The following is a 25,913-nucleotide window of genomic DNA, read 5'->3' on the forward strand; positions in this document are numbered from 1 at the left end:
GTCTTAGTCTAATGACAAATATTGTGTTTTTTTTTATTTTTTATGCTACCATATTCTGAAAAAAAAATATTTTTTTTTCAAGTCTTTATTATATTTCGTTGTGTACAGAGCTTACCAATGCCGCATTCAAAGTATATGTTTATGTTTTATCGGAATATAGATAGGATTTTAGGGAAAACAGACATTAACTTTAATGTCATGACATTACAATGTCGTCAAAATGTGACAATTTCTGCCAATTTTCTAGTACAGCATTATTATAAAAGACTAGTTATGTCAAACATTACAAATCAGACAAACAGTGCTGTCACACTGCCAGTCTATCGCTTACAAATAAAAACCAATGAAAATCGTCGATGTAAAGACGGTAACCCTTCTGTCCAATCCACTCGCGCGTTCTTCAAGTACGTCATGCTAGGGAAGTACGGACTTGCTGAAGTAGAGGCGTGTGGGCCTTAGCCAGCTATACCTGGCCCTAGCACAACTAAACTGTCAAAAAACAAACGTGGATGTAAGTCGTCCATCTTACATGTAGATAACTGACACTTTGACAACCTGCGGTCTGACAATGGGAGCGAACAACAGTACCCGCCGCGTGTCATTTGAATCAGATGAGAACGAGAATATAACGGTGGTGAAGGGCATACGGGTAAGTGACATTATACAAATTGTGTCGGGCAAACAGCTGTTACATGACTGCCTTAATCCAGAATCAGGTGATACAGTGATGTGATAGAGTGAATCAGGCTGTAACGTTAATGGTTTGCTAAGAGGAGTGCTCAAATATGGCTTGTCTAAAAGCAGCTATGCTACATTGCAAGCAGACTCTTGCCAGTCTGTAAACTCTCATTCATTCTGAAAGCTACACAGTAGGTTAAGCTAAAGTAGTGAAAGAGTTTACAGTTTAACGACAGGTTAGTTAATAGCTACTGCAGTGGTTATGAGATTTGGAAACAGTAAACTTTTAATTTTTTTTTCTTTTTTTCAGTAAACTTTTAATTGTCTTTTTGGAAATGTTGACATTGACGTCACCAGCCACGTGTTCTGCTGTCTGTTACTCAATTTATGAATGAGAGTGACTTCCAACTGGACAGGATGTTGCCTTCTTAGTTCCAGATAATGTTCTCCTTGGGAAGTTTTTGTTTAAAGGTGGAAACAGGTACATGGTGTTAAGGTGGATGGTTATGGAGTCTCTAATAGCTTCTGTTATGAGGTGGGAGTTATCAAAGGTTCTCTCCTGCCACTGTCAGCTGATGTTAAATATAGATTGACAGGCTTTAGCTGATCAGATAAGACTTTAGTTGGCATGGCTCTGTCTATTATTACTCAGTTTGTAAGCCAGCCAAGCGAGGCTAATGTTAACTTTCAATGAGGTGTAATCCTGTGTATACCAATGCTGTTTATGTAAACGGATTGAAAACAAAGCTTTTTCTTCCGTGGTTAGAATAATGTCTCGTTTTCCATAGGAACAGCAACTTAAAAGCAGAGATTATCACTTCGGAAAGTACTGGAGACAGGGGGAAACAGCTAGGCCATGACTCTGTCCACAGTTATAAAAATCACTACCTCTAAAGCTCACTTATCAATATGTTGTAGCTCCCTTGTTTAATCTGTTCACAAAGAGAAAAGCAAAAATGAAAAGTTGTGGTTTTATGGGGAGTTATGTGCTGTAACTGTAGATGAAATATACTGTAATATTTTAATTATGTCACACTATTTCTGTAAAGCATTCTCAATGTTCCTCTGAAACTTTTCTTTCTTTCTCCTTTGCAGCTCTCTGAGAATGTCATCAACCGCATGCGGGAACCTGCAGTTCCTCCCAAACACCAACATGCTCCCTCTCCACCACCTTCCATGGCGCCTACACTCACTCCTCCTCCTCTCCTACGGCCAGTGCCTCCCCTCTTTGACCCGATCACCTCCTTGCCTCCCTCCTCTCCTCTTGTAGAACCTGTTGCATCTCCAGCTCCTCCTCCACCAGCCCCATCTGCCACAGAGTCTGTGGCTGCACCTCCACCACCTCCTCCTCCTCAACCTCCTACAGAACAGGTAGTAGTCCCCACCATAATTGATATGGTGCTCCCGGCTTCATCACCCCCAAATGCTGCTACTGCTGTTGCTGCCCCAGCTTTTGAGCATGAGGTGGCTGCTCCTCCTCTTCCTGCTGCTGTCGAGCCGGTAACTTTGCCTACACCCCTCCCTCCTCCCTCTGCTCCTGCTCCCTGCCCTCCTCCTGCTGTGGTCGAATCTATCACTCCGCTTGCTCCTCCCCTTGTAATTGAACCATCTCCTCCCTTAAATCAATCGGTTGCTTCTTCACCTCCAGTAATTGAACCCATTGCTCCTCCACATGTGATTGAATCCATTGCTCCTGCATCTGTAGCTGAACCCAAGCCATGTCCTCTTCCTGTCATGATTGAATCCATTGCTGCTCCCCCACCTCCCAAATCGGAACCGCTCTCTTCCCCTGCTGTTCTGGAGCCTGTCACCATCCTGCCACTACATCCCTCAGGGGACACTTCGTCCCCCCAGCCTGCTGAGCCATTTGCTGCACCTCCCCTGCCAGAGTTTACTGCTCCTTGTGAACCAGTTGCACCTCCTCCCCAGCCCCCCTTGGAGCCAGTATCCCTTGCTTCAGTCCCTGAGCCAGTGGCAGTACCTGAGTCCAGTCCAGTCCCACCATCTCCTGCTGCACCAGCTGGTGAGTTTTATTCCAGGATGCTGGAAGTTTGTGTTTGTAACATATTTCATGAACAAATGCTGATGAAGATCAAGGGTAGCTCGAAACAATGTTAAGAAATAGACCAGATCCAAGCAAGCTATACTTAGTGTTAACTGGATTTTTGCAGTTGTGATTCTTGACCTTGGAGGCACCTGGACAAACTTGTGTCTTGTTCCTTCCAACAAGCAACAGGAATGAATGCTTATTTATAAAAAACAGAAGAAATGAACTGTATCTTTCATTTGATCCTGAATGTATGGGGCATGGTTAATTAGGAAGCAAAAGTTATGAGGAAATGAACTCAACTGACCAAGGATTTAAGTTCAGCTACATTTAAATTTTAAATGATTGTATGGGTGTTTACTTTAAGCCACTTTAAGCTTTTTGTCTTGAGCTTTTGGTGCAGATTGTAATTAGTCTTCATTTTAAAAATGGGCCTCACAGTAGCTTTGGTCATATGATGATTCATTGCCAACCCCAAACTGTTAATGAAATGATGAATTCTTTCTTGTAATAATGTTAATAAATTGATGCTGTAATTAGTAGCCCTCAATTCTGCAGTTTCACTGTGGAGCTCAAGTTGTCATGATAACCCCTCTTTTTCCTGTGGTGTGTGACCTCACTCAAAAAAGTGATCTCAGTAGTTGCGTCTTTTTTTTTTTGTTGCGTGTGGGTATGTTGTTCTTTTTCTCAACATTTTCTCATTTCCCCTTCAGTAAAGCAGCTATAATCAGTATTTTCACTTTAGCTATGGGTCATATGACAACTTGTATGTGATAGGAATCACTTATAATGAAGAACCCACGGAGAATTATCACCCAACTCTGAAGTTCCTGAAAGCTTTACACAACTTTACAGCATCCTTTAGCTCACTGTTTTGGTTTTCTGGCCCGCAGTTTTACTGTTCTGTTTCGCTCTCAGCAGTGTTTTCAGCTACAACAGGCAGCTGTTTTCAGCAAAGAAAGCTCTTAAAAACCCACTGTACATTACCTGTACATTACCTGTCCACCACCCAACAGCAGAAAGACAAAGTTTGAAACTAGCTGGTAAACATAAGCTGCTTTGCAACCCTGAATTTATCTAGACATTATCCAGAGGAGCTGTAAGTGAGAACGCAAATGTCCGAATCAGTTGGACCAGACGATAAATGGGCTTTACCCTGCCAGCTCCCTACCACAAAGTCTGCATGATGTCCGATTGAGTGGATGTTGGAATAGAGTTAGTCAGTGTCTGGAGAATTCACAGCTAGTGAGTGAGCACGTTGATGACGTTTCTATCCAGCTTCCTGCACACTCCACCAGGCACCACCCCTTGCCTAAACCAAATGTAGTATTATTCTTGATAAGGACAATCACCTGTTGTGTGCCACCTGTGTGAAACGAGTTTGTGATGCATTTAGCTGCTTAAGTGTCAGGTATTTCCCTCAGGACTTAAAAGGAGAGTGAATATCAGACTTACATTCAGTACATAACCAGACCTGTGGTTCCAAATGAATGCTAATGTTACTCCATATCTTCTCGATGCGTAAATTGTTAATTATTTGCTAACTCACCTCAGCTTTTTGTGATGATAAAATGTCAGTATTGTGTTATTAGCTTGCCTCCACTGTCCCCAACTTATCAAAGTTCAGTTATTGCAGGTTTAAATACAAAGTAGTGTTTAGGAAGAGAAACATAGGACATTTTTTTATGAAAGGTTAAGTGTCGAGAATCTCTAATTGCTACTGAGAAATGCAGATTTTTCTTCTTTTTTTTTTTTTAGGTTTAATGACATATCAAGTGCAGTTGTATATTTTTGTCACAAGAAAGAAGATCGAACCTGTCACTACAGATAATACAGCATCAAACTACACTGATATTCCGGGGTTAATTGAGTAACATTGTTTCAGTGTAAAAATGTGTATGTAAGGACTCAAACACACAGACCAACTCACTCCCTTTCCACTTGATCTCTCAAAGCAAAGTTTTAGCCTCAGTGTCTCTTAAGTGTGGGTGCACGTCCCTTATCTCTTGACATATCCGGCAGAGGACATTTGAATGTTACCTGTTCATTACACGGTACAGAATGGGGCGTGGGTGCAAGTTCTTCAGAAGGTGGCATCCAGGATGTGGGCAGGCTTCCCCATCCTTGACTGTGCTCAATCAGTAAGGTAATTAAAAAAAGGCCAACTTATGCCACGCCACACTGACTCCAGTGATTAAAACGACACCTCTGCGGTTTCACACAACAAAACACTAGGCCTCATTAAGGTGGCGGGTGGGTGTGTGTATTGTGTATTCAATTTTTATTTGGCAATGGGGCTTCTGTGATATGACACTGAATTTTGTGTGTGTCACTTGCCTTTTTGTTTGAGCACATTAGTACAATTGATCGATTAATAGGAGTTTCATTCATGTTCATTCAACAAATTTTTGTAACTCGTAGCACTGGGGCAACTGTAAGCACAGTTTCTTTTTTCTCCATGTTGAACCAAATTATTCCTCCATTGTTTGAGCTAATTGGTTTTCAGATGAAAAGATAAATACAGCACTATCTCACTTAATTTCGTTAAAGCCGTGTTGTGTGGCTATTATGAAAAAGTGCCTGCCGCTGACAGGGCACAACACAACTAATCCACTGATCTGTTTCCTCTTTGAGTGGTCAGTTATGGATGCAAGTCCTCACTTCTCTGTCGGGGGATATGTAGTTGTCATTGCTGCTGTGTCTTTCCATTTCTTTTCTTCACTCATTCAGTCTTGAAACACTGATGGAAAGTTTGAGAGGGGGCAAAGGTCTCTCAGGACCAGCTCTACTGTCCATCTTGTGTGCACAGTACAGTATATCTGAAGTGTTCAGGATAGGGAGTATGTGTTTGTATTGGGTGTATTTTTAATGTTGCTACACAATCACCACCACACGGTTCATTTTGTTTTATCACTATAGTTTCCATTTAACTGCAACTATGTGGCTGACTCTTGCTTGCCAAGCATGGGCCCATATATTTATCTCACAACACTAATGTGTGTTGACATTTACTGAGGTATTTTGAATATACCTTCCTTGCAAGGTCACCTCACAGCTTAATATGTACCAAGCTCACCAAGTACTATAACGCAGAGGAAAAAAGTCAACTTGGACGATTGATCAAACATGCTCTTTTTAAAGAACAAAAAAAAAAAAAAAGGTAGGATGAATGTGAATGTGAATCTCGTTAAAAAGTTGCAAAGTTCAGCCCAATCCTGAAAGGCTACGACCTTAATGAGGCCGACATTGATTATGTGTGTCCGCAAGAGTTGGGTATCGAGTGAGGCTCTCAGCAGGTCGGCTGTCTCTAAATCATGGCCAGAGTCAGTATGTGTGCTGATTACGCCATAGTCAAGGTTGAACCTCCTACACCTTCTCCAGTGTGCTATAAATATTCATATGCCAGAGCCCACACACTGTGCTGGACTAATAGTCTGCTTAAAGATGTCTCCCAGATGCAGCATGAAGAATGGGAAAATGGGAGAGACAAAGAAACACATTGGGAGAAATGTGGGTGACTTGGTGTGTGTGCGCATAAATGTGAGTGTGAAACTTGTGAAATATATCACTCTGCTTTTGAAACAGACTTTTCTTGTTATCTTGTGAAAATGTGAAATGATCAGTCTAGTTCTATTCCATAACATGAGATTAAATTAACAGGAAAGACTGTGAATAAAAGAAAATCAGAAATGGCACCTGCCTGCCAGGGCTGGAATCTTGCTCTTGGCGCTTTAATTTTTTCTTTTTTTTTCTTTCATATTTGAACATAGTGAAAGGTGTGCGGTGACTCGACTAAGCGCAAGCTAGAAACGTGAGGAAGTGGTAATGTTACAGATTATGCCCTCCACGCGGGTCCTGGGGTTAATGAAACTTCTGATGAGAAACGCAATTTGCCTTCGTCTATTATCTCCACTGCCAATAGCCTGTGCTCCACCGCCTCTCCTCCTCCTCTACGGGTTTTTCCACAGGGTTTAGTGATTGGTGCGAAAGGAAAGGAGGGGGACACGTCTAAAAAGATGATGAGTTTTTAATCTTTTTAACATTTACATGTCCTACTCAGGATTGACACAGGCTCTGTCGATCTGGAATTGTCTCTGACCCTAACCAGCCTCCCTCAAGGACCCCAGACAGTGTTTATCATATCAGAACCTGTTCTCTGGCTGACCCTGTGGGCCTGCTAGCTTTCTGAATTCTCTCTCTGCAGGGCTGGAGAGGATGTGGTGATAAATGAGGAGTTGCTTAGGCTTGCCTGAACTTAGAGGAATTTTAAACTTTTACTTTTCATAGCGCACTGCTATAGGGTATATATTTTTTAAGCCTGAGAGATTTTAAAGGGCAGATAATGCTGAAATGCCACTCTTACCTGATGGAAGAAGTTCATAATGACGGGGCTTGACCTCCTGAGGTGGCACTTGAGTATGGTGTTCAGTACACAGTGTTATTCATCTACTCTAAAGATCTATGGAGGGAATAGTAAGTAATTTAGAATTTTCCATCAACGGGGCTCTGAACTGTTTTACAGCTGCTAGTTTCATAGTGGCCCAAAGCTTAAGTACTCTTTTCAGTCATAATCTCAAATTTAATTGTGGCAAGATGACATGAGCCTGTACATTCTGTACAGCACTGATTGACTATGTTTTGGCCAAGGGCAGCGGAACAAGCTGGAAGCACAACACTGACATACAATATCACCTTATAAAGTTGTTATATCGAACGTTACATGGAACAACATGACGACTGAGTTATGTTTCCGACCACCTGACGAATTAAAGTCCAATATTAACCATCATCTTATATTTTGTGTTGGTCTCTATTCACTTAATAGAGAAATATGTGGGTTTTTTTTTAGCTGATAAATGTTCTATTATGCTCACCTCAGCACCCATGTCTGAGTGCAGTTTAGTACTGAGTAGTGTACAGTGATGTTATCTGAGCTTTTTCACTAAAAACAACTGCCTGCTGCATCTGAAAACTGTTGACAGTGAACCAAAATATGAAAGTTCACGGAACTAAAACACAATGTAAAGCTGAGGGGAACTGTAGTCAAGTAAAAGGTAAAATGTTCATAAATTTGTTGTTACTTTTGTCGACTATATCACAACTTAATAATGACTATAATTCCAGACAACACACCAGCTCTGATATCATGGTCAGCATTATGCTGACATAGTATATTGCCGAGCGCTTGTCCTTGGGAGACCATTATTGCGCATGTAGCTAAAGTGCACTTTTCTCTACATATAATTTCCACATCATTATAGCAACATATAGCAACTGATGTTTTCATAGTTTTCTGATGTTTGCTACTGCTGTTACTTGCTACTTTACAGACATCCCTGTTGCAGAATCTTTTCTCAGGACTCTAGTCCCACAGGTTGTCTTCCTGCTTTAGTTCTTAACAGAGTTGTAATTAGACTCTCCTCTGCAGTGAGATCAATGGTGCTTCTTAGTGCTGTCAAACATGATGGATATTATTTTCTCACTCTCTGGACAGTAGGTGACAGCAGTCTCTGTCTTTGAGGGTACACTATGCAGCAAAAAGTTGTCAACTGTCAATCACCGACTGTGTTTGCGCCAGTGTTTCTTCTGAAGCCCTGTCAGACAAAACCTCCCCCTACCTGATGCTTTTTCAGTCTCTTTAGTGTAGCAAATCGTTGTCATACTGCGAGCTCTTGTTATGTGTGGTTTGCCGCAGAGAAGAAAAGGCTACAGAGGGTGGAAATCAGAAAAAGGGATTAAGTTAACTGTATTTTTGTTTTGCGTGTTCAAGCAGGAATGTCACTTTCATGGCACAGGAGAGCAAATTATTAACAGCAGTTGTGCCAAAGCCGCTGAAGGAGGTGAAGAAGACTCAAATGACAGAAGCTGGAGGGAGAGATACTTGTTAATGAGCAGAGATTTAATGCATCCATGACACCACTTGGATTAATTGTAGCAAGCTCTTGGAAACTGGTGACCTTTAGTTCAACAGTGTCAGTGGCTTGTGTTTGTCTTTATATTCTTAAAGATTCAAACTTTTGTGTGTTTGTGAAATGTTTGAAAAGTTATTTTGAATCTTATGTATTGAGTTAGTCACATTACAAGTGGATCTTTATTCAGTCTTCAGAATACATAAAAGACACTGAGGTTGAGGCCACTATGACAGTCAGTCTTATTGAGTCAGCGGTGTTAAAAGGATACTACCACCACTGCTCGAGAAAATATCAATTTGAAGCTAAGAATGGTGGTTCTAATTGTTTTGTTTCTTTTTTAACCTTTCCCTGAGAGAGGTTTGTAGTTTGTTATTCTGTCAATGTGTCCACAAGGTATCTCAAAAGGCTTTAAATAGGTTTCCAAGACAACTGGTAGACTGGCTTTGTGCTGAGTAACATTTAAAACATTTAATTAGACTATGATATTGATCTGGAAGTTGGGCTTCTGCTTCTGGACTGTTACTCTTTTTCTTTTTTTTTTGACAAAACAATGAAAGTAAAGTAGATAGACTCAATTTTAAATCCTTAGGGAATGTTATCACAAAATTAATTTAACTTCACATTGAAGTGAGTGAGGCAAGTTGGGGAATTGTATGTGTTCTAATGCTTCCAGTTGCGATACTGAAAGAACATAATTAAGAAATCAGCCACCACTAACACCATATGTTGGACTTAAAGAGAGGCACAGATGTGAAATCATGACTGTAATAACCCCTAGGCACTGCAGCGTTTTAAATCACAGAATAAACGCTGTAGCTAAAAACATTTCAGGAGCATTATGCAGTTCCCTTTTAATTTTTTTTTTCCTTTTACCTGTGTTTGTTTTACAGCCCCAAGATTATAAGAAAAGAATGGCTTTTCACATTTTAGGTATTATATTGTTAATCTGATTTAGCTGGATTTAGGTTTTTTTTTTGTGTGTGTGTGTGTGTGTGTATTTGCCTTTCAACTGGCCTGCTGTTACCACATATTACCAGGTAATAATAGACTCTGACAATAGGGATTATCCCATCTAACTAATGCAGCGGGAGAGTAATCTTGACACACTCAGACACTCCCCCACTCACTGCAGTGTCGCAGCACACCGCATGGCACTTCTGTCTTCAGAGCACGTTTTGGCCTGGTCGCCGGCTGGCATCTTTACTTTCATGCTTAATTACCTGCCAAGATAGACTCGTGGAGACATGGAATCATACATGTATGATGCCCCTGACATGAATATATGTAGGCAGGGTTGTGTGTGTGTGTGTGTGTGTGTGTGTGTGTGTGTGTGTGTGTGTGTGTGTGTGTGTGTGTGTGTGTGTGTGTGTTAAGGCAATATGGGCATTTTTTTTTTCTTCATGTGTTTAAATTTGTTGCAATGTTATGCTTTAATGCCATCGTTTCTTCCCCAGTCATTATAGTCTAAATGTCACACATCCTTTCCTTTTTTCACTTTTTTCACTTTTTAGACAGTATCATTCTATTCAGTGTCCAAACAAACTCAACATGCCTGTCAGCAAACAATAGCTGTTTACTTTAAAACCTCCCTCTCTAACTCTCTTTCTCTCTGCTAATGCTTCTTTTTCTCCTTTTCTCCCCAGTTGATGAGGAGGCCTTGAGGAGGAAGATCACTGACGAGCTGTATAAAGGCATGGAGCAGGAGAGGGCCAAGGCAGAGCAAGAGCTGCAAGCCTGGTGAGATGCGTGCACACAAACACGTACACATCCAGATACACACACGCTGCTTTAGCCTGGAATGGAATACCAGTTTTTGTTTATGACCTTGCACAGATAGTAAGGTAAGTTTTGGATTTGAAACAAATTTTTTGGGGGGGTTTGAATCCTTAGTGTTCCCTCTTTTCTTCTCATCGCCCCTCTTCTCTTTTTCTTCTCTTCCAAACTTTCCTCCTTTTGGATCATGATAGATTGAATCAGGGTACTACACTAGTGTCAATTCCTGTTCCATGATTTCACTAGAACCTGAAGATGTTTTCAGATTTGACCGTTTTCCGCTTTCATTAATAGTCAAAAAGGTCAGCAGCAGTCTTTCCGATCCCCACTGTTTCCAATCTACCTCTCTTCCGAAGCACATCAGCACTTTTTCCTCCCTCTATTTCTGCTTCTCCTCTCCTCCTCTCTCGTTCATTCCGGATCAATTAATCATGCCTGAGGAAGAAGGCCGCTATCCTGAGGTAATTTCCTGGGTGTTGAGTGGGTGATCCATTAGCCCTGCCTGATGAAGAAACACACTCTTCATGTGAGGAGCGTATACAATTCTCTCCTCTCTCCCGTTTCCTATCATCTCATGCGCTCTCCTCATCTCTCCACTTCTTTTCGACCCTAAAGAAGCAGGTGCACATGCCATAATGTCCGATAATTGTGTTGCTCCCCCTCTTTAATAGACCTGGATGATCTCCAGCAGAACCCGCTGAATGAACGACTGTGATTAGCTACTAAATGCACCCTTGTACTGTATGGGGGAAAAAACACAACCTTTCTATATTCAAAAGGAGGAAGTGTTAGCCTAGCAATTAGCCTCGTTTTTGAGGCTCATTCAAGATGAGAGAAATTAACAAGAGGTGTTGAGAAATCATTTGTCTATTGATTTTTTTTTTTTCCTGGCTATTTTATTTTTTTGATGTAACTGCTTCCTGCAATTCACTTATTGATGTTTCTTCAGAGGAGTAAGCGCTTCAAAATAACGCCGCCTTTGCAATTAATAGAAATCATAGTGGCTTTCAAGCCCTCAATTTTTGTTTGTGCTTGGCATGGGCTGCATTTTCACTTAAGAACCAAACATGGAGTGATAAATAAGCAATCATCAGTTAGCCAACAATTGTGTATGTGTGTAGATGCATATTAATATCAGTTTTTAACGTGTTGTTTGCTATTCATTTGTTGGTTCTTTTCTTTTGCCCATTTTGTCGCATTATTTTTGTTCTGTTCTGTTCTTTTGTGTTTGTGTGAGTGTGTATTAATGCATGTGTGTCCATTTTCCTAGTTAATGGTTTGGTAGGTAGTAATCATGGGACAGCCATCTAGGTGCATTCTGGGAATTGAGTAGAACCTAAAAGGTGCAGCTCAGTGATGGGTTTTATCTAGAGTTAGTAAATCAGAAAACAAATCACAACATAATGATGCTGAGATAGAAAACACTTTAGAGGATTTAATAAAGATTAATTTAACTGTTTGTTTAGATGGTGCAGAGACTGCTGTCCGCACTTAATCCAACATCTGATCACAATTCAAGTCTGAACATTTCAATGTGGTTTAGGCCATCAAATTCATTATATAATGTGGCTTGATCTGGCACATAATTCTTTCTAATGTAATCAGATTATGAAATGGTGTGTTGATTTATGCAAGCACTCCATTATGTTTCCACTCCTTTTTTTCCACTACAGTTGAACTTTTCTATTAATTTGTGCTTATTGGGAGATAAAGGTGACTGATGCCTTTAAAAAAATTTTAATAGGTAAGAAGAACACATTGTTTTTTTTTCTGTTTTTGTTTTTTTCTCATCTGGGTTGTCAAAACATAATTAAATTGTGGTGGTATTTCACACTCCCACAGTGCAGATGGTAACTACAGAGAGTTTTTGGTTGTTGAGGGCAAACAAGGCATAGTGATTATGGCCTTCGCTGTTTGGAGACTGAATAGCTTTTGCTGCAAAATTGAAGTAGAGACGTAAAATATCTTTTGTCTGCGAGTGTATCAAAGCTCAGCTAACAAGACTGCACAGTGCCTCACTACTTATAGAACCCTGCAGTGAAACAGCTGCACAGCTTGAACACAGAAATGGAAGAATATGTGAACTCCCAGGTCATAGGAAAGAACACGGGCACACAAGCTACTTGAGGCCAAAATCTCAAGGTCATGTTCAACCCCAACAGTTCCTCCTGCAGGTTGTTGGTTGTTAACATGTCCTCGAGGAAGACACTGAGTTCTTACTTGCTCATTTATTGTAATTGCCAGAATACACAATAAGTGCAGTAAAACGTCCTGTTGCTAATCACTCTTAAGTCTTTTCCATTTTTGAGTACTTTGGCGCATTTATGCCTTTATTAGAAAATACAGAGCTGACAGGAAATGATGAGTGAGAACATGGGCGATTACATGGGCAACTTTGTAATGCTGTCCTATGCAGTATTGCTGTGTTGGGCGCATAGATCTAGGGAATTTTGAGGAACAGTGGTGTTTAGATTAGGCCGTATTTCTTCTGTTTGGCTTTAGGGCCATAAATGAACTCCAGAGATCTGGCTTTGCATGTTTTGCTCTGGAAGGAGTGAAGTAAGGGCTCTGTGAAGAGTTCATTTGGGTGCAGCCTATACTCATTTGTAGCAAGGAGCGGCTGCAGGGAGCAGATTTGCCTCTGCCGCTTCTCTGTGAGGCAGCAGAGCAGAACGACTCAGAGAAAAGGATGAGAGAGAAGGACGGATGGGGGGGGGGACTCTTACACCATTCGGTCTCTCCTCTCTTAGCCTAACTCGTCCTGTGTCACCATTTGATCCAGTTCTTCTTCTCTGTGTGATTCTCGCTGATTTTTCCTCCACCTTTCCTTCCCTTTCTTCCTTATCCCCTTACCTTCTGTTTTTCCATATTTCCTGTATTCCTCCAGCCATCTCTTTTTGCCTGTCTTTCAATCTCCCTTGTCTATTTCTTTCTATTTTCTTCCCTCTTGTTCATGTCTTCTTCCTACCTCCCTCTCAATCTCTGTGTTTGTGTCCATGCAGTGTACACTTAAAGGTTAGTCATCGTTGTGAAACTTCTGCCCATTATTTCAGCATGTAGTCAAGCAGCTTGTGTTGGCTTGTGTGATATAATTGCATGTCAGACTTTTGAGTGAAAACACTGACCTTCCTTCAGAGCTTCTGTCTTCCTTCCTGCGTTAACCAGCCAGCCCATTAAATTCTTTATTGCTCACAGATCAGACGCAGACAGATAGCGTAGCCTATACATTTTTACATGTTATTTATTTCCATCATTTATCTTTGTTCGCACAGAAATACAGACACACACACACACACACACACACACACAACCTCTAACTCAGTTTAACAGAGCTAGAAAGTTAGGATGTTATCAGAAAATAAAAAGTTCCAACCTGATTTAGCCAAGATTGTCTCTGGGGAGGTATGATACTTTTTAAAAGATGTTCAGGAATCGGTGGCATTACTAGTCTTTGATCAGATTCTCTTACTGCATGTGCCTTTACTTTTTCTTCAGAATATTCTAACTGTGACTACTGTGAAGACATCATACACCCCAGCAACATTACATGCACTCTCACACGCGGAATAATAATAGTAATAATGATAATAATAACCATATAATCAATCCTAATAGTGATATTCATAACCGTTTTAATATTGATAATCATAATAATAATTGTAATAACTGCTATTTATGTACCACTTTTCCAAACCAAGTTTACAAAGTGCTTTACAGGCATAAAACCAGAAAATAGACAGTACAGATACAAAAGTCATTGCAGCAGCCACGTCATACTCTCAATCAGCGACCTAGCAGAATCAAACCCAAAGACCCTATCACCTATCAGCTATCACCTAGAAATGCCATAATAACCATACAGGACATCATAGTATACAGCTAATCTCCCACCAAACATCTGATGAATTCTAGGAACCACCTACTGCCCATCTAGTACCACCCTAGCAACAACAACCATCAATCCATGCCCAGCCACACACCCAAAACAATCTAGCAACCAGCTAGCAACACCATAGTAATCATATAGAATACCATATCAGCTACCTACTATCTAGAACCTCCTTGTACTCACCTGGTACCACCCTAGGAACTGTGCAAAAACCTAAACACTCTACACACATCCTATAAAACACGCACAACATGATAGAAACCCTCCAGCAGCAAATGAAGGACACATTAACATCTCCTCACACCAAGAAATTATATTGCTGTACCCAAGGCACCCACGCTGCACCCCTGTCGTAACTAACTAGCAGTACCCTCCTTGCTATTAAGCAATATCTCAGTGGACCTCATAGAATTTTCTTCTTTAAATTTTCAAACCGCAGTTATAGCATTACAGGACGTCCAGTCCTCAGGTTTCAACATTAAGAACATTTCACAACCTGTACATTTTTGTGTGTTGCTTTCCCTCTGGGGATATACTGTATTTACACGTGTGTCTTGCATCTACTTTTTCACTACCTGTATTAAAACATTTTACTTCCAACAAAACACTTTATTCCTTGATATCTTAGAATACGGTTCTTTCCTGGTAAATGATACATAAACTTGGTCTTATTGTTGCCTTATCCCCAGAGTATAAGGCAGTTTCAAACAGTAAATACAGTTTTGAAAAGAAAAAAAAAACATTTCTTAGTACTGTAACCTGCTGTTGAACTATGTAGTCGAACATTTATGGTTATTGACTCTGTCCAATCTCCTCACAAATCAGCTCTCTGTGGTTTGTGTATTACCCAAGGTGGTCTTGTATAAACAGATAGAATCAGTTGGAGGGAGTTCAATACAAGCTTAGATAATTTCTAATATCATCCCAGTGTTTAAGCTCCATAAGACATCCTGGTAGCTACACAGAATGATAACCATCAGGCGCTGATCTTATTCCACACTGCTAAGGAGGTGGGCGGTTTACCTCGGCTCTTTCACTGTATTAAATGGCGAAATGTTTGGAGTTTGAGCTTTATGCTCGTCTGATATTTGAAGAGACAATAGCAGAGGAGAATGAGACAATGATATCCACTTTTGACAGTTTGCTGCTAATGAAGCAGGGTGTTGCACCAAGAACATTGCAGTTATCACTAATTGTGGGTAAAGTAGAGGGAGAGTACAAAATGGCTTTTATGTTGTTCCTGCAGTGTGGAGGCTCCTCTAAATTAATCTTCCCACTGTCCTTTGTTTCCCATACGCTTAATTTTAACTGTCCCAGCATTTCACAGCCACCACAACCAGGTTTGGTGTTTGTGGGTGTTTATGTGTGAGCGTGTCAGGGAGAGTGCATAGCTCCATAAAATATTCATACGCAGCATTCAGCGACATTATTCCTAACATCAATATTGCATTGGGCCTTTAAATGCCTTTGTTTCAAGGCACTTGGGTCGAGCCTGCACTGTCATGCGGGTCTGTCACAATCCATCCTGCCAGGCAGACTGTATTGGGACACACCTTGTTTGGATAACAGGTCAACAACTGGAAGCATTAATGGGTGAAGAGCGGAAAAAGGAGACAGAAGGTGAACTGATGGAGAGGTGAAAGGGGAGAAGGTAGGAGACATGAATTTAAATTTTGATATTCGTGCAAGGGAAATGATATTTGCAGTGATTCAATTTTTTAACATGACTACATTTATGGTTGTTATTGGACAGTTTATTCACAGACACACACTCATACACACATGTACAGCTTGTCTAGACTATTGGCACTTAGGGTTACTAAGCTGCACCGTCTGTATTACTTACTTATTTTTCATACAGATATGATAGTCCTAAAAAAACTGGAGTATGCCCAAGTACTTCTGCTCAAGGTCATATCCTGAAAATAGTGAGTTACTTCTCTGGAAAGGTCCACAGTCCAGCCCACTTGCACTCCACTCATCTTCAAATTAATGATACATCACTGGTTCCGCCTTTCCATCTTTCTGTTTTCAAGACTCAATCCACTGAGCCATCAAAACACAGGTTACTGGGCCAAGATTATCCTCTCTTTCTATCCAGTACCGGGCCAAACCTCATCCACTTATCCTCAGAAGACATGATATTTTCTTTTCTTTCCCCATACATAGGTGCTGTCCCTCTCTCTGTCTGACTCAACCATTCTCTCTCTCGAAGCTGCCTTTTCCTAGCCAGTGCCAATCTTCTACAGTCGAATGAAAAATGTGTCCAATATCCCATGGACAGGGCAATAATGACTGGAAACCAATAGAGGTGAAGCAGACAGATAGCATCCAGCTAGTGATAGCAGTCTTTGCTTGGGTTCGCACTTGTCAGGAAGTTAGTGGACAGACTTCTTTTTACTGTCTGTTTTCTTGGCCTCATTCCTCTCACTTGTCCCAGTTGTAGCTTTTGGTCACCTTTCATTTATTATCTTGGTAATTTGTTATTTTCCTCTTTCTTAATTTGGCAAATGCCCAACGAAGACTTTGCTCAGTGGGTATCACTTTTTGTCGGCGTGCTTTGACCTTGCCTCGCTCAATTCTGGTTCACTCCTGAGTGTCAGTGTTACTGATAGGTGCAGAGGACAGTGTAGGTTGTCCTTACAACATCTGCACACTTTCAACACTTGCACATTGAATAGTTTAATAAGTGGAGGCAACGTTTGGGTAACAAAGCTTTATCTTATATTTAATTCTATTGTGGCGGAACTGGTTTATCTACTTAAACATTTATTTCTTGCAGATTTTGTTAGATACTCGTTGGCTGTGGTCGTTTCTTATGATATTTTGCTACATTGGTGACAAAGGTCCAAGTTCATGTCATAGAGGTTGAATTTGTTGCTTTTACTGGCCCAAAAATCCTTCTCTAAAAACTCTATAAACCACCCCCTCTCTTACAGCACCAGCAATAGCAAAAGCCAAAGCTTCTTGAGTAAAGGTAGCTTAGGTACATTAGCAGTACAGGCAGGGAGGCGTGGATCGTGGGGAAATGGTGAATGTAAAAGGCCATTAGAAGGCTCCCCGTATGAGTGTGTGAGTTGGAGCACAATGATGGATGGAGTGTGCTGACGTGTGCAGCCCAGTGGACTGTGAGACTGGACATGGCTGGTCTCTCTCCGTCTCCCTCCATCTCTTTCTCCCACTCTCTGGCTCACTCCCTCTTTGCTTCACTTCCTCAGGGCCAAACATGTCATGTCGCCACTACTCACGCTCGCTCTTTCCTCCCTCTCGTTTCTGTCTTTTCCCTCTGTCTCCCCGTCTCTCGGCTGGCTCTCCCCCTGCTCTCTGACATTTAGTGGTGTTGCAGGGCAAATGGCAGCTTTTGGACATTAGACATATTTTCATTTGACCTACCTGGCCTCAGCTCAAAGCCAAAGGCATGGGGTGGTGATCAGTTAGACCAGGCTGTCCATCATGGTTCATCACTGTCTAAATTTTTGGGTATATTCACAGGTGAGTGAAGAGATGAATGAGATTTTTTGAAAAGCAATAACAAATGAAAACTCTTCACATTGACAGATCAGTGGATGATATCTAGAAAAAGGGAGCTCTGAGGTGAAAAAGGCACAAACTGTATCTATGCCTGTTACCACACACTTGACAACCAGGATGATTCACTTGAATTATCATAATGAGCAGTGCACAAACCTGATGAGGCTGTAAATGAGTCATGCATTAAACTTCAGTGTTCATGAATATCAAAACAAAAATTTCACACCTTTTTTTTTAAAGCACAACTTGAAAAATAAGGGAAATAAAAGTAAATGTGTTATTTTAATAAACTCGCATTTAAAAACAGCTGTTGTTTAACAATGTTTCCGCAACGGGCATCAGGCAATAATCGATCAGTTAGACCTCTGAAGGATGATGAATCATAGATGGCTCCTTTTGAATGTGGAGGAATTTCGTATAGAACTGTTGTCCTAGACTCCATCACTTTCAGACATCTTCCTCCTCATCACATTTACCTTTTAGGACCCTCTTAGGATTTTTGTCAGGCTGGAGTTTATTAAGATCCTTGCCATCTTCATTCGTGATCACAATTCACTCCGGCACTCACTCCGTCTGTTCTGTGTTTATTTTACCTTGCTACTAATGTTTGATTCCTAGCAGAGGAAGACTTTCAGGGTTTCAGGGACGTTCCTCCTCTTCTCCAATCAAGCACACTGTCGCAGAGTAGGGAGTGCGTTGCTAGGCAACTATGAGAACCCAGTGACAGGGTTCAAATGTTGGTCTTGTGTCTGCAGAGAGAGTAGTGCCTCTGTGTATATTACTGCTTCATTGGATTGATGATTCTTGTTTTGGGGAAATGGTAATGTTGTCTATTACATGTTGATGGTTAAATTACTCGTCAGTGTAAGTTATTTGGAAATAATATGAATTGATTTGAACTCTGACAGATGTTAACCGACCGGTACATCAGGGAAACTCAATCTGGGACAGTTAGAGTTCACCTTCTAATGTTTCTTTTTCAGTGTCGATTGAGTATGACCACTGACTGTATGACTTCTCGATGTTGCCCCCTCTTTGCAAGCCGTGGAATAGCAGGGACATGTGAATGGATGAATCTGACATTAGGATTGAAAATCAATATACAAGTATATTGGCCTCTATCTATGCTTCATTAGCACTATAATTGTATTTGTGACCTTTTAATTCTATTGGGAGACACTGCAACAGTGCAGCATGCAGTGCAGCAGGTTTGTGAACGTGGGAAAAATAATAAAATACTCCATTTTGATGGTTTTATCACAAACCATTTACTGCTCTTAAGAATGACACCTGATATCATATTTCCATTAGGCCATCTGTGCTTAAGATGATTATTTTATGGAATATATATATTTTTAATTAATGAGCAATAGATACATGTATGGTTTTTCAACAGTTTTTAATTTCAAAGTTGCTTGATTTTGGTTTGAAGTAAAGAAATATGCAAAAGAGAGTTTATGGTCCACCATATATACAAACATGTACTGAGGGAGCACAAAAGGACCTCGGTGTGCAGTGCTGTGAACAGCCTAACTTTGTTCATTGAAAATCTGAGTAGCCAGTCATGCATTATATAGATACCTATAGGGGAAAGAATACAGAGTAGTGTATGCTGTGGTCCTGCACCATGAGGTGCACTGTTATTACACTCTACAAGCTACACTGTTGTGCTCTCATAAGGATGTAACATTTTGAAAGGGGTTAAAAATTGCATTGATCATGTGAATTATTGCTAATGCTCCGCAGGTTGGAGTCGGAGAAGGCCCGGGCAGCAGCGCAGGCTAACAGTGACGCCCAGTCCCAGGTCCAGAATGAAGTGTCCAGGATCCTTTCTGTGGAGCGGGCCGTGGCCCAGGAGAACCTTCAGCAGGCAGTCTTAAGGGAGAGGATCGCCACTGAGGATGAGCAGCTGCGTGCTCAGATCTTTGTAAGTAGTTGTATGTAGATGTATGGCAGCTGCTGTGAACTTTCCCCATCTCATTTTATCTTGCCAAACAGTTTTATATCCTTTTAACATTCAGTTGGTTCAAATCTGTGCCACGCTGTCAAACAGATACTCAACATTTTAACTGTATGACCTTGGAAGCACAGACTCACTGATGAGTGCCATTTTTACATGAAGACAGGTCCCATTTTATGGTCACACATTCCTGTTCTATCACACAGACACACAGAAGTGAACTCTATTTGCTGTAATCGACAGGTCATGCCTGGTAAAGTGACAAATGTCAGGGCTGTGAGTGTGTGAGCGTCGCTGTGAGCAGTAATTCATAGAACTATCTTGACTGGGTCAGGACTCAACCCCAGAAATGCCCACAACCACAAATCACATTGAATGTTTTTTTTCATGGTTATTTTCAAGACAGTTTCTGCATCATAGCCTTATCTACATAATAGAAACTCAGAGGACAGTTTCAGTTCATATTAATCAACATACAGTAAGTAAACCTATCTTCACTGTAGCCACATCTTGTAGTTCGATATTTTTGTCCTCTCTGCCTGTTGATCCTGCTGTATTATGAAAGCTACCTTAATTTTGGGCTGCCTGTGTCTTTATTTCCTGTAAATTGCCCTTGTAAACATTGTCAGATGAGCGTTCCTTACCACACACACAGGCAGCGCATTGTTTTCAAAAAGAAAACACATTTTCCCTGGAGTGCGGCTGCTGTTTACAAACCTATGCTATTGATTATATAGCTCATTTCACACGCTCATCGCCGTAATAGAAAAATGAATCATTTTGTTGAGAGGGAGAGAGAAGGGGAGAGGAACGTTGACGTGATTCCATGCCGCAGGACAAGTGTATGAGCGATCCCTCGTTTGGAACGGTGATCAAATCGAAAGGAAAAAAAAAAAAAAGCTGAGAGAGAGAGAGATAGTGAGGGAGCGAGACACATGATGTGATGTGTTTTTCCCCCTTCAGCATCTGTGAAGAAAACCATTTCAGTCGTAGTGTTTGTGTTATTTAATTTCTGTTGTTTTTCATAGGGAGGGGGGGACAGGACAAATGAGGGGAGGAAGGGCAAGAATGTAACACCTGCTTTGTATCTGTTATGTATGAAGCAGCGTAGTGGGGGGGGGGGGGTCTTACTGAACTGTCACACAGGAGACTCTGTTTGCATGTCATTGCCCGCATCCTCCTGAAGTACAAACTCCCTCTACTTACGAAACTTTTCCTCCTATAAGGTATGAAGATTTTCCTTGTAGCCCAAGGGCTAACCTAGGGACATTGGCAACCTTTGAAACTACGGTTAGCAAGCGCTGCAGTGGCTATGCTTTCAGTTCAAGACTGAGCATACACACACACAATCATATATACAGTCCTTCAGTTGATTGTGTCTATTCTCCCTTCACTTTGTCTCTACTTGCTCAAAGCACGCATATTGCTGCAGAAGAATCACTGTCAGAGGGTTTTACTCTTTTAAAATTGTGTATGTGTGTGTGTGTGTGTGTGTGTGTGTGTGTGTGTGTGTGCGTGCGTGTGTGCGTGCGCCTGTGTGATAATTCCTTCTGTTTGAGCATTCTTTTGGAGTGCTGGAGTTTTAATAGAATCCGACGGGTTATCAGCGGAGGCGCAGTGCCGTTCTTACCACTCATGTAATTGTCAAGTCAGACGCTTCCACACAGCCACTGTTCTTTTCAACTGTAAATGGACTTTTCCGTTTTAAAAGGCAGCCTCTCGCCCAAGACGTCTCCCGCCCATTGTCATTTCACTCTGTGTTTGTCAAACTCCGGGATTGTCCGCTACCCAGAGTGAACTCAACTTTGATGAAACATAAAACGTGTTTTTAAGGGGGTTTTTGTGTGTGTGTGTGTGTGTGTGTGAGTGTCCTGTCTCCTGACAGTCTGTCTTTCTTCCCTTCTGCGTCTTAGCGTGAGACTTTATTTCTTTTAACTCAAAAAGAGAAAGAAAAACGCAAAAAAAAACAACTCCTAAGAAATTCAACTTGAAATATGTGCATTTGAATGTTTAGACATTCTTTTACCAACCCTTCTAATCAAATAACAAACCTGTTTTGCCATAGGTTACCCAGTAAATTAAATGAACACTGGTGTTAAAGCACATAAGGATCAGTAATTTGAAGGTAAAATTGGGTCTGATTGTTGGACAGAGTCAATAAGTTGATCGAGAAAGAGCTCCGGGGAGAGGTTGTGGTTTGCCGTACTAAGCACATAATCTGGAGGCTGATGAAGCTTTCAGAGGTGATTTGTCCGGCCCTTTTTCCCAGTGAACCTGTTAACACCTAATGTATTATCGTTTATGCTGTACTGTTATGTCCTTGAACAATCGGGTCATTACATTAAGTCATGCATTTGTATTGTACTCTCTTTGTTCAAACTTTTATACAATATTTAGTTAACTGGCTAAAATCTCACTTCACAAAAAAAAAGGGTTTTAATTATGCTTTAGTTCTGCACCCTCATAGCAACAATTAGAACTATTGTTTTAAATGTATAACATTGGACGTCTTCCTCTGTTTAACCCAAGTTAGTTCGATAGCTAAAAATATATGTTCTGGTTGAATCAGAAAAACTTTTTGAGTGAGTGATACACATTGCTCTGCTATGTTCCCAGAACATTACTTGGGTTTTTTTTTGTTTTTTTTGTTTAAATTACTGAAACAAGAGAGAGTGTTTTGAAAACGGCTGGATTTATCTCAGCCCTCTGGCAGTTTTGGTGTCAAGAGAAATTACATTGTTTTTTTTTCCCGTATTGAGGAAAGTGAAGAAGTTTGGAGAGCGTCTACTACATGGGTAAACATTGCATCTGTCAGCGATCAATCTATGTGTCGAGGACTGTTTTTTTTTTTTTGTTTTTTTTTTAAAGTTGGTTTAATATAGGAAGAATAATGAAGCAGAAAACATCGGGAAAGAGACAGAGATGCTATGCAATAACCTGACTTGACCCAGGAACAATATGTTTTGTCTCTTTTTGAAATGTGAGCAATATGAAAAGGCATATTGAAACATGAACTATAAGATGATCTATGTAAAATGATAAAATCACTGCTCTCCTGTAAGAAGGACAGAGAAAGGAGGAACTGTAGCTGTTCAAAACTGCAATGTTTTTTTTTCTAGTATAGCAAACTCTTGCAGAAAAGAAATATTGACTCAGAATTTAGATGTTGTTATTGCCTCAGTGATTTTTATTGCACTTGAAATTGTTTAAATTGAATGGGAATTGACCTGAACCCTGCTCTCATGTTCATTTCACTGAAAAAACATTTGTGCATGGCAGCTGTAGTTCTTGTGTTCTTTGTCCAGCGCAGTATTGATTTGTCCCCCTTATAAAGATACAGGTCACGCTGAGCAGCAGGACCCACATACATTCCCTCCTCTACTTCACACACAATGAGAGCAATGCTATGAGCGGTTATGCCTCCCCATGCTCACCTATAATGGCCGTAACCTCCGCAACCATAGCTGCACCAATTACAGTGACACCCATTCTGGAGAATTGCCCCGAGACATGGGGTTAGACTAGAGTTGGGTAGCGTTTAGATTTTATTGATTTAGACTCGGCTTATAGATCCTGTTTTTTTTTTTATTTTGTCCTGTTTCCAGTCTCTTGCCATATTAATGCTGAATTTTATTGAAAGTTAAAACGAAACCATCTTTGATTTCAGCATATTTTATGAAGCTATTAAGAGCAATTTGTCATAAATTATGTGCATTTCTTGATCAGATTTGGTCAAACTAGCGATGATATAGAGGAATATGATTCCTCTATAGGATATGGTATAGGATATTCTCTTTTCTCTTCATGCACTTGTTTACTTGAGTTGAATGTCACTTGTACTCACTGTCTTTTCATATACTCTGGTATGACAAATTTTAGCAGTGTTCTGTAGAGTCATGACCACACTGTCAACTTCCTAACCTCTAGATTAAGTCAGAAATATGTCGGAGCAAAGTGTTTTTCACATCTTTTCCAACAGCAAACACTTTTAGGCATCTATACTTGTCATTGATGCATCAGCTTATGTTTTGATATGCATTTCAGGGGTGTCAAGTGTAGCCAGGGCCCCTATATGGTTCCTACCACCCTGGTGGGAGTGCTTGTCCTTCAGGCCTTTCCAACACCAGTCACTCCCTTCCCTGTCAGGCTGACGAGCAGTAGCCAGCCAGCAAGTCTATCAGTAATTGAAACTTCACAACAGTGTAGGCAGGGGTGTCTGTTGTCATTGTTGTCGCTGTTGTTGGACTCCTGGGGTGCTGTTGTCTGAGGGATAACATGTTCAGTGTCAGTGCTCACACATGTTCTGCCACTCAGGGGGAACCACAGGTAAAGGAAAGGGGAACGCCGTCGTACACGCGGGGTGTATGATAGTTAGAAGCACAGCAGTACGTTTCAGATTTCAGCATGTGGATTTCCTCTTTTTGTGTTCTTTGATCAGCTATCGGAAAGTTAGGAAACAAGCAGACATGATTACTCTTTGAATTATTAATATTTAAATGAGCGGTACTTTTTCTCAATTTCACTCTTTATGCTGATTATGCCTGCTTCTCCAGAGCAGGAGAATTTGCTGGATCACAGCAGCTACAAATAAGAGAGGGTCAAGCTGGTCGAATTCACGGTGAAAAGAAAATTGTTGCAACACTTACCACTGTGTTGTTTTGTCTTCAACATGCTTGGCAACCTAATAAACACTGTCTTCTCCTCATGTGGTCATTCTGAATAATTTCTTGATGAGTGGGATTTAATGAGTAGACTGCCTGGTTTGAAAGAGCTGATTGGTGGCTTTATTTGGTCAACATGGCCTCATCAAGGAGTTAGTTAGAATCGTTACACACAAATAAACACTTAATTAGATAACAGGTCAATTAGTGAATAATTACCCAGCAGCATCAATTAGGAATATGTGAGTCTTTTTAGTGGATACCAGCTGAAGACAAAGCAGAAAATGAATGAGCTTTACAAATATAATCTTGTCTTTATTTCCTGACAAATGAGCAGGTTTGAGATTCAGGAGCACGTGGCACGAGCGAGCCATGTAACTCTCTTATTCACAGTCTACATCCATCTGTCAGTCCACACATCTGTGTTTTAATGAAATCATAGACTTCCGCCATTCCCGTCTTTTGATTTTCAGCGGCTCCGCTCCCTGCGGAGGCAAACTGGCCCAGTGGCCAATCAATCACCGGCCACAGCGTCTCACCCAGACACAGGCTCTAACCCCGAGGCAGACTTTTCAATCAAACCCGGCATCATCAATCTTTCCTCGCTCCAAACAGTGGTGTGGGTGGGGTCTACCTGGTGGCAATGGTTTTGTCTACTGTTGTCAACTGGTCCAAAACACTCAGAGCTTACATTTACTTTTGTTTCAGATTAAGCTGACACTGCGATTAAGGGAAACTAAGCATCATTGTACAGTATGTGAATGTGTAACTGTATCACATTATACAGAGAGGTGTTTCTGTTCCTACCTTCATTGACATAAATGGAGTGGACAAAGTAATAGAATCACCTCTATAATGCCAGACAGTTCATCAGCACTGCAAACTGCATAACTCTGAAATGACCATACAGTTTCAATAACGACTGAACATCATAACCGTCATTGGGTAGGATTCATTCCAGGACTGTGGTATTAGACTGCATTAGTTTTAGCTAGTGATAGTCTAGTGCACGTATTTGTCAGTTTTCCCCGCTGTTGTTCAAAGTTGTATGCACAGCTACTTGAATGTAAAAGCATAAAAAAAAAAAAAATATGCCTTTGTTGCTCCCTCTGTCTCCATCTTTATCTCCTACTGTCATACACACACAGACATGCACATCCCAGTCGCTAACGTGATGTTCCATGATTTTTTTCCACCATATCTGCAATCACAGCAAGGGATAATGCAGCATACCAGGAATGTTTGTTTGCTCCCCACACACACACACACACACACACACACACTCACAACTTCACCAGGAGAGACACACACACACCACCGCACACCATGTCCATCCTGTGAGAGCTCCCGGAGAAAATCAGTACCTACTCTTTCCTTAAACTGTGTTCCATTTGATGCTTGGCTGGCTTGAAAATGACTTTTGGGTAAAGCTTAACATTTTTAACGCAACAAGATAGAAGGG

At 40.9% G+C, this 25,913-nt stretch overlaps 1 protein-coding gene across 2 annotated transcripts in view; it reads left to right on the plus strand.

The window, feature by feature from the left end:
• Positions 1-423: 423 nt before the first annotated feature.
• Positions 424-25,913, plus strand: part of chchd3 (coiled-coil-helix-coiled-coil-helix domain containing 3) — a 65,594-nt gene continuing 40,104 nt past the window's right edge. For both annotated transcript variants that reach the window (XM_022749446.1, XM_022749447.1), the window contains exons 1-5: positions 424-649; positions 1,774-2,049; positions 2,608-2,701; positions 10,281-10,374; positions 19,577-19,757. In XM_022749446.1, the coding sequence (XP_022605167.1) occupies positions 569-649; positions 1,774-2,049; positions 2,608-2,701; positions 10,281-10,374; positions 19,577-19,757 (726 nt within the window). In that variant the 5' untranslated portion in view covers positions 424-568. The remainder of the gene's footprint in view (positions 650-1,773; positions 2,050-2,607; positions 2,702-10,280; positions 10,375-19,576; positions 19,758-25,913) is intronic.

The sequence above is a fragment of the Seriola dumerili genome, unplaced genomic scaffold, assembly GCF_002260705.1.
Source record: "Seriola dumerili isolate Sdu_G_001 unplaced genomic scaffold, Sdu_1.0 BDQW01000138.1, whole genome shotgun sequence".
Classification (NCBI taxonomy): domain Eukaryota; kingdom Metazoa; phylum Chordata; class Actinopteri; order Carangiformes; family Carangidae; genus Seriola; species Seriola dumerili.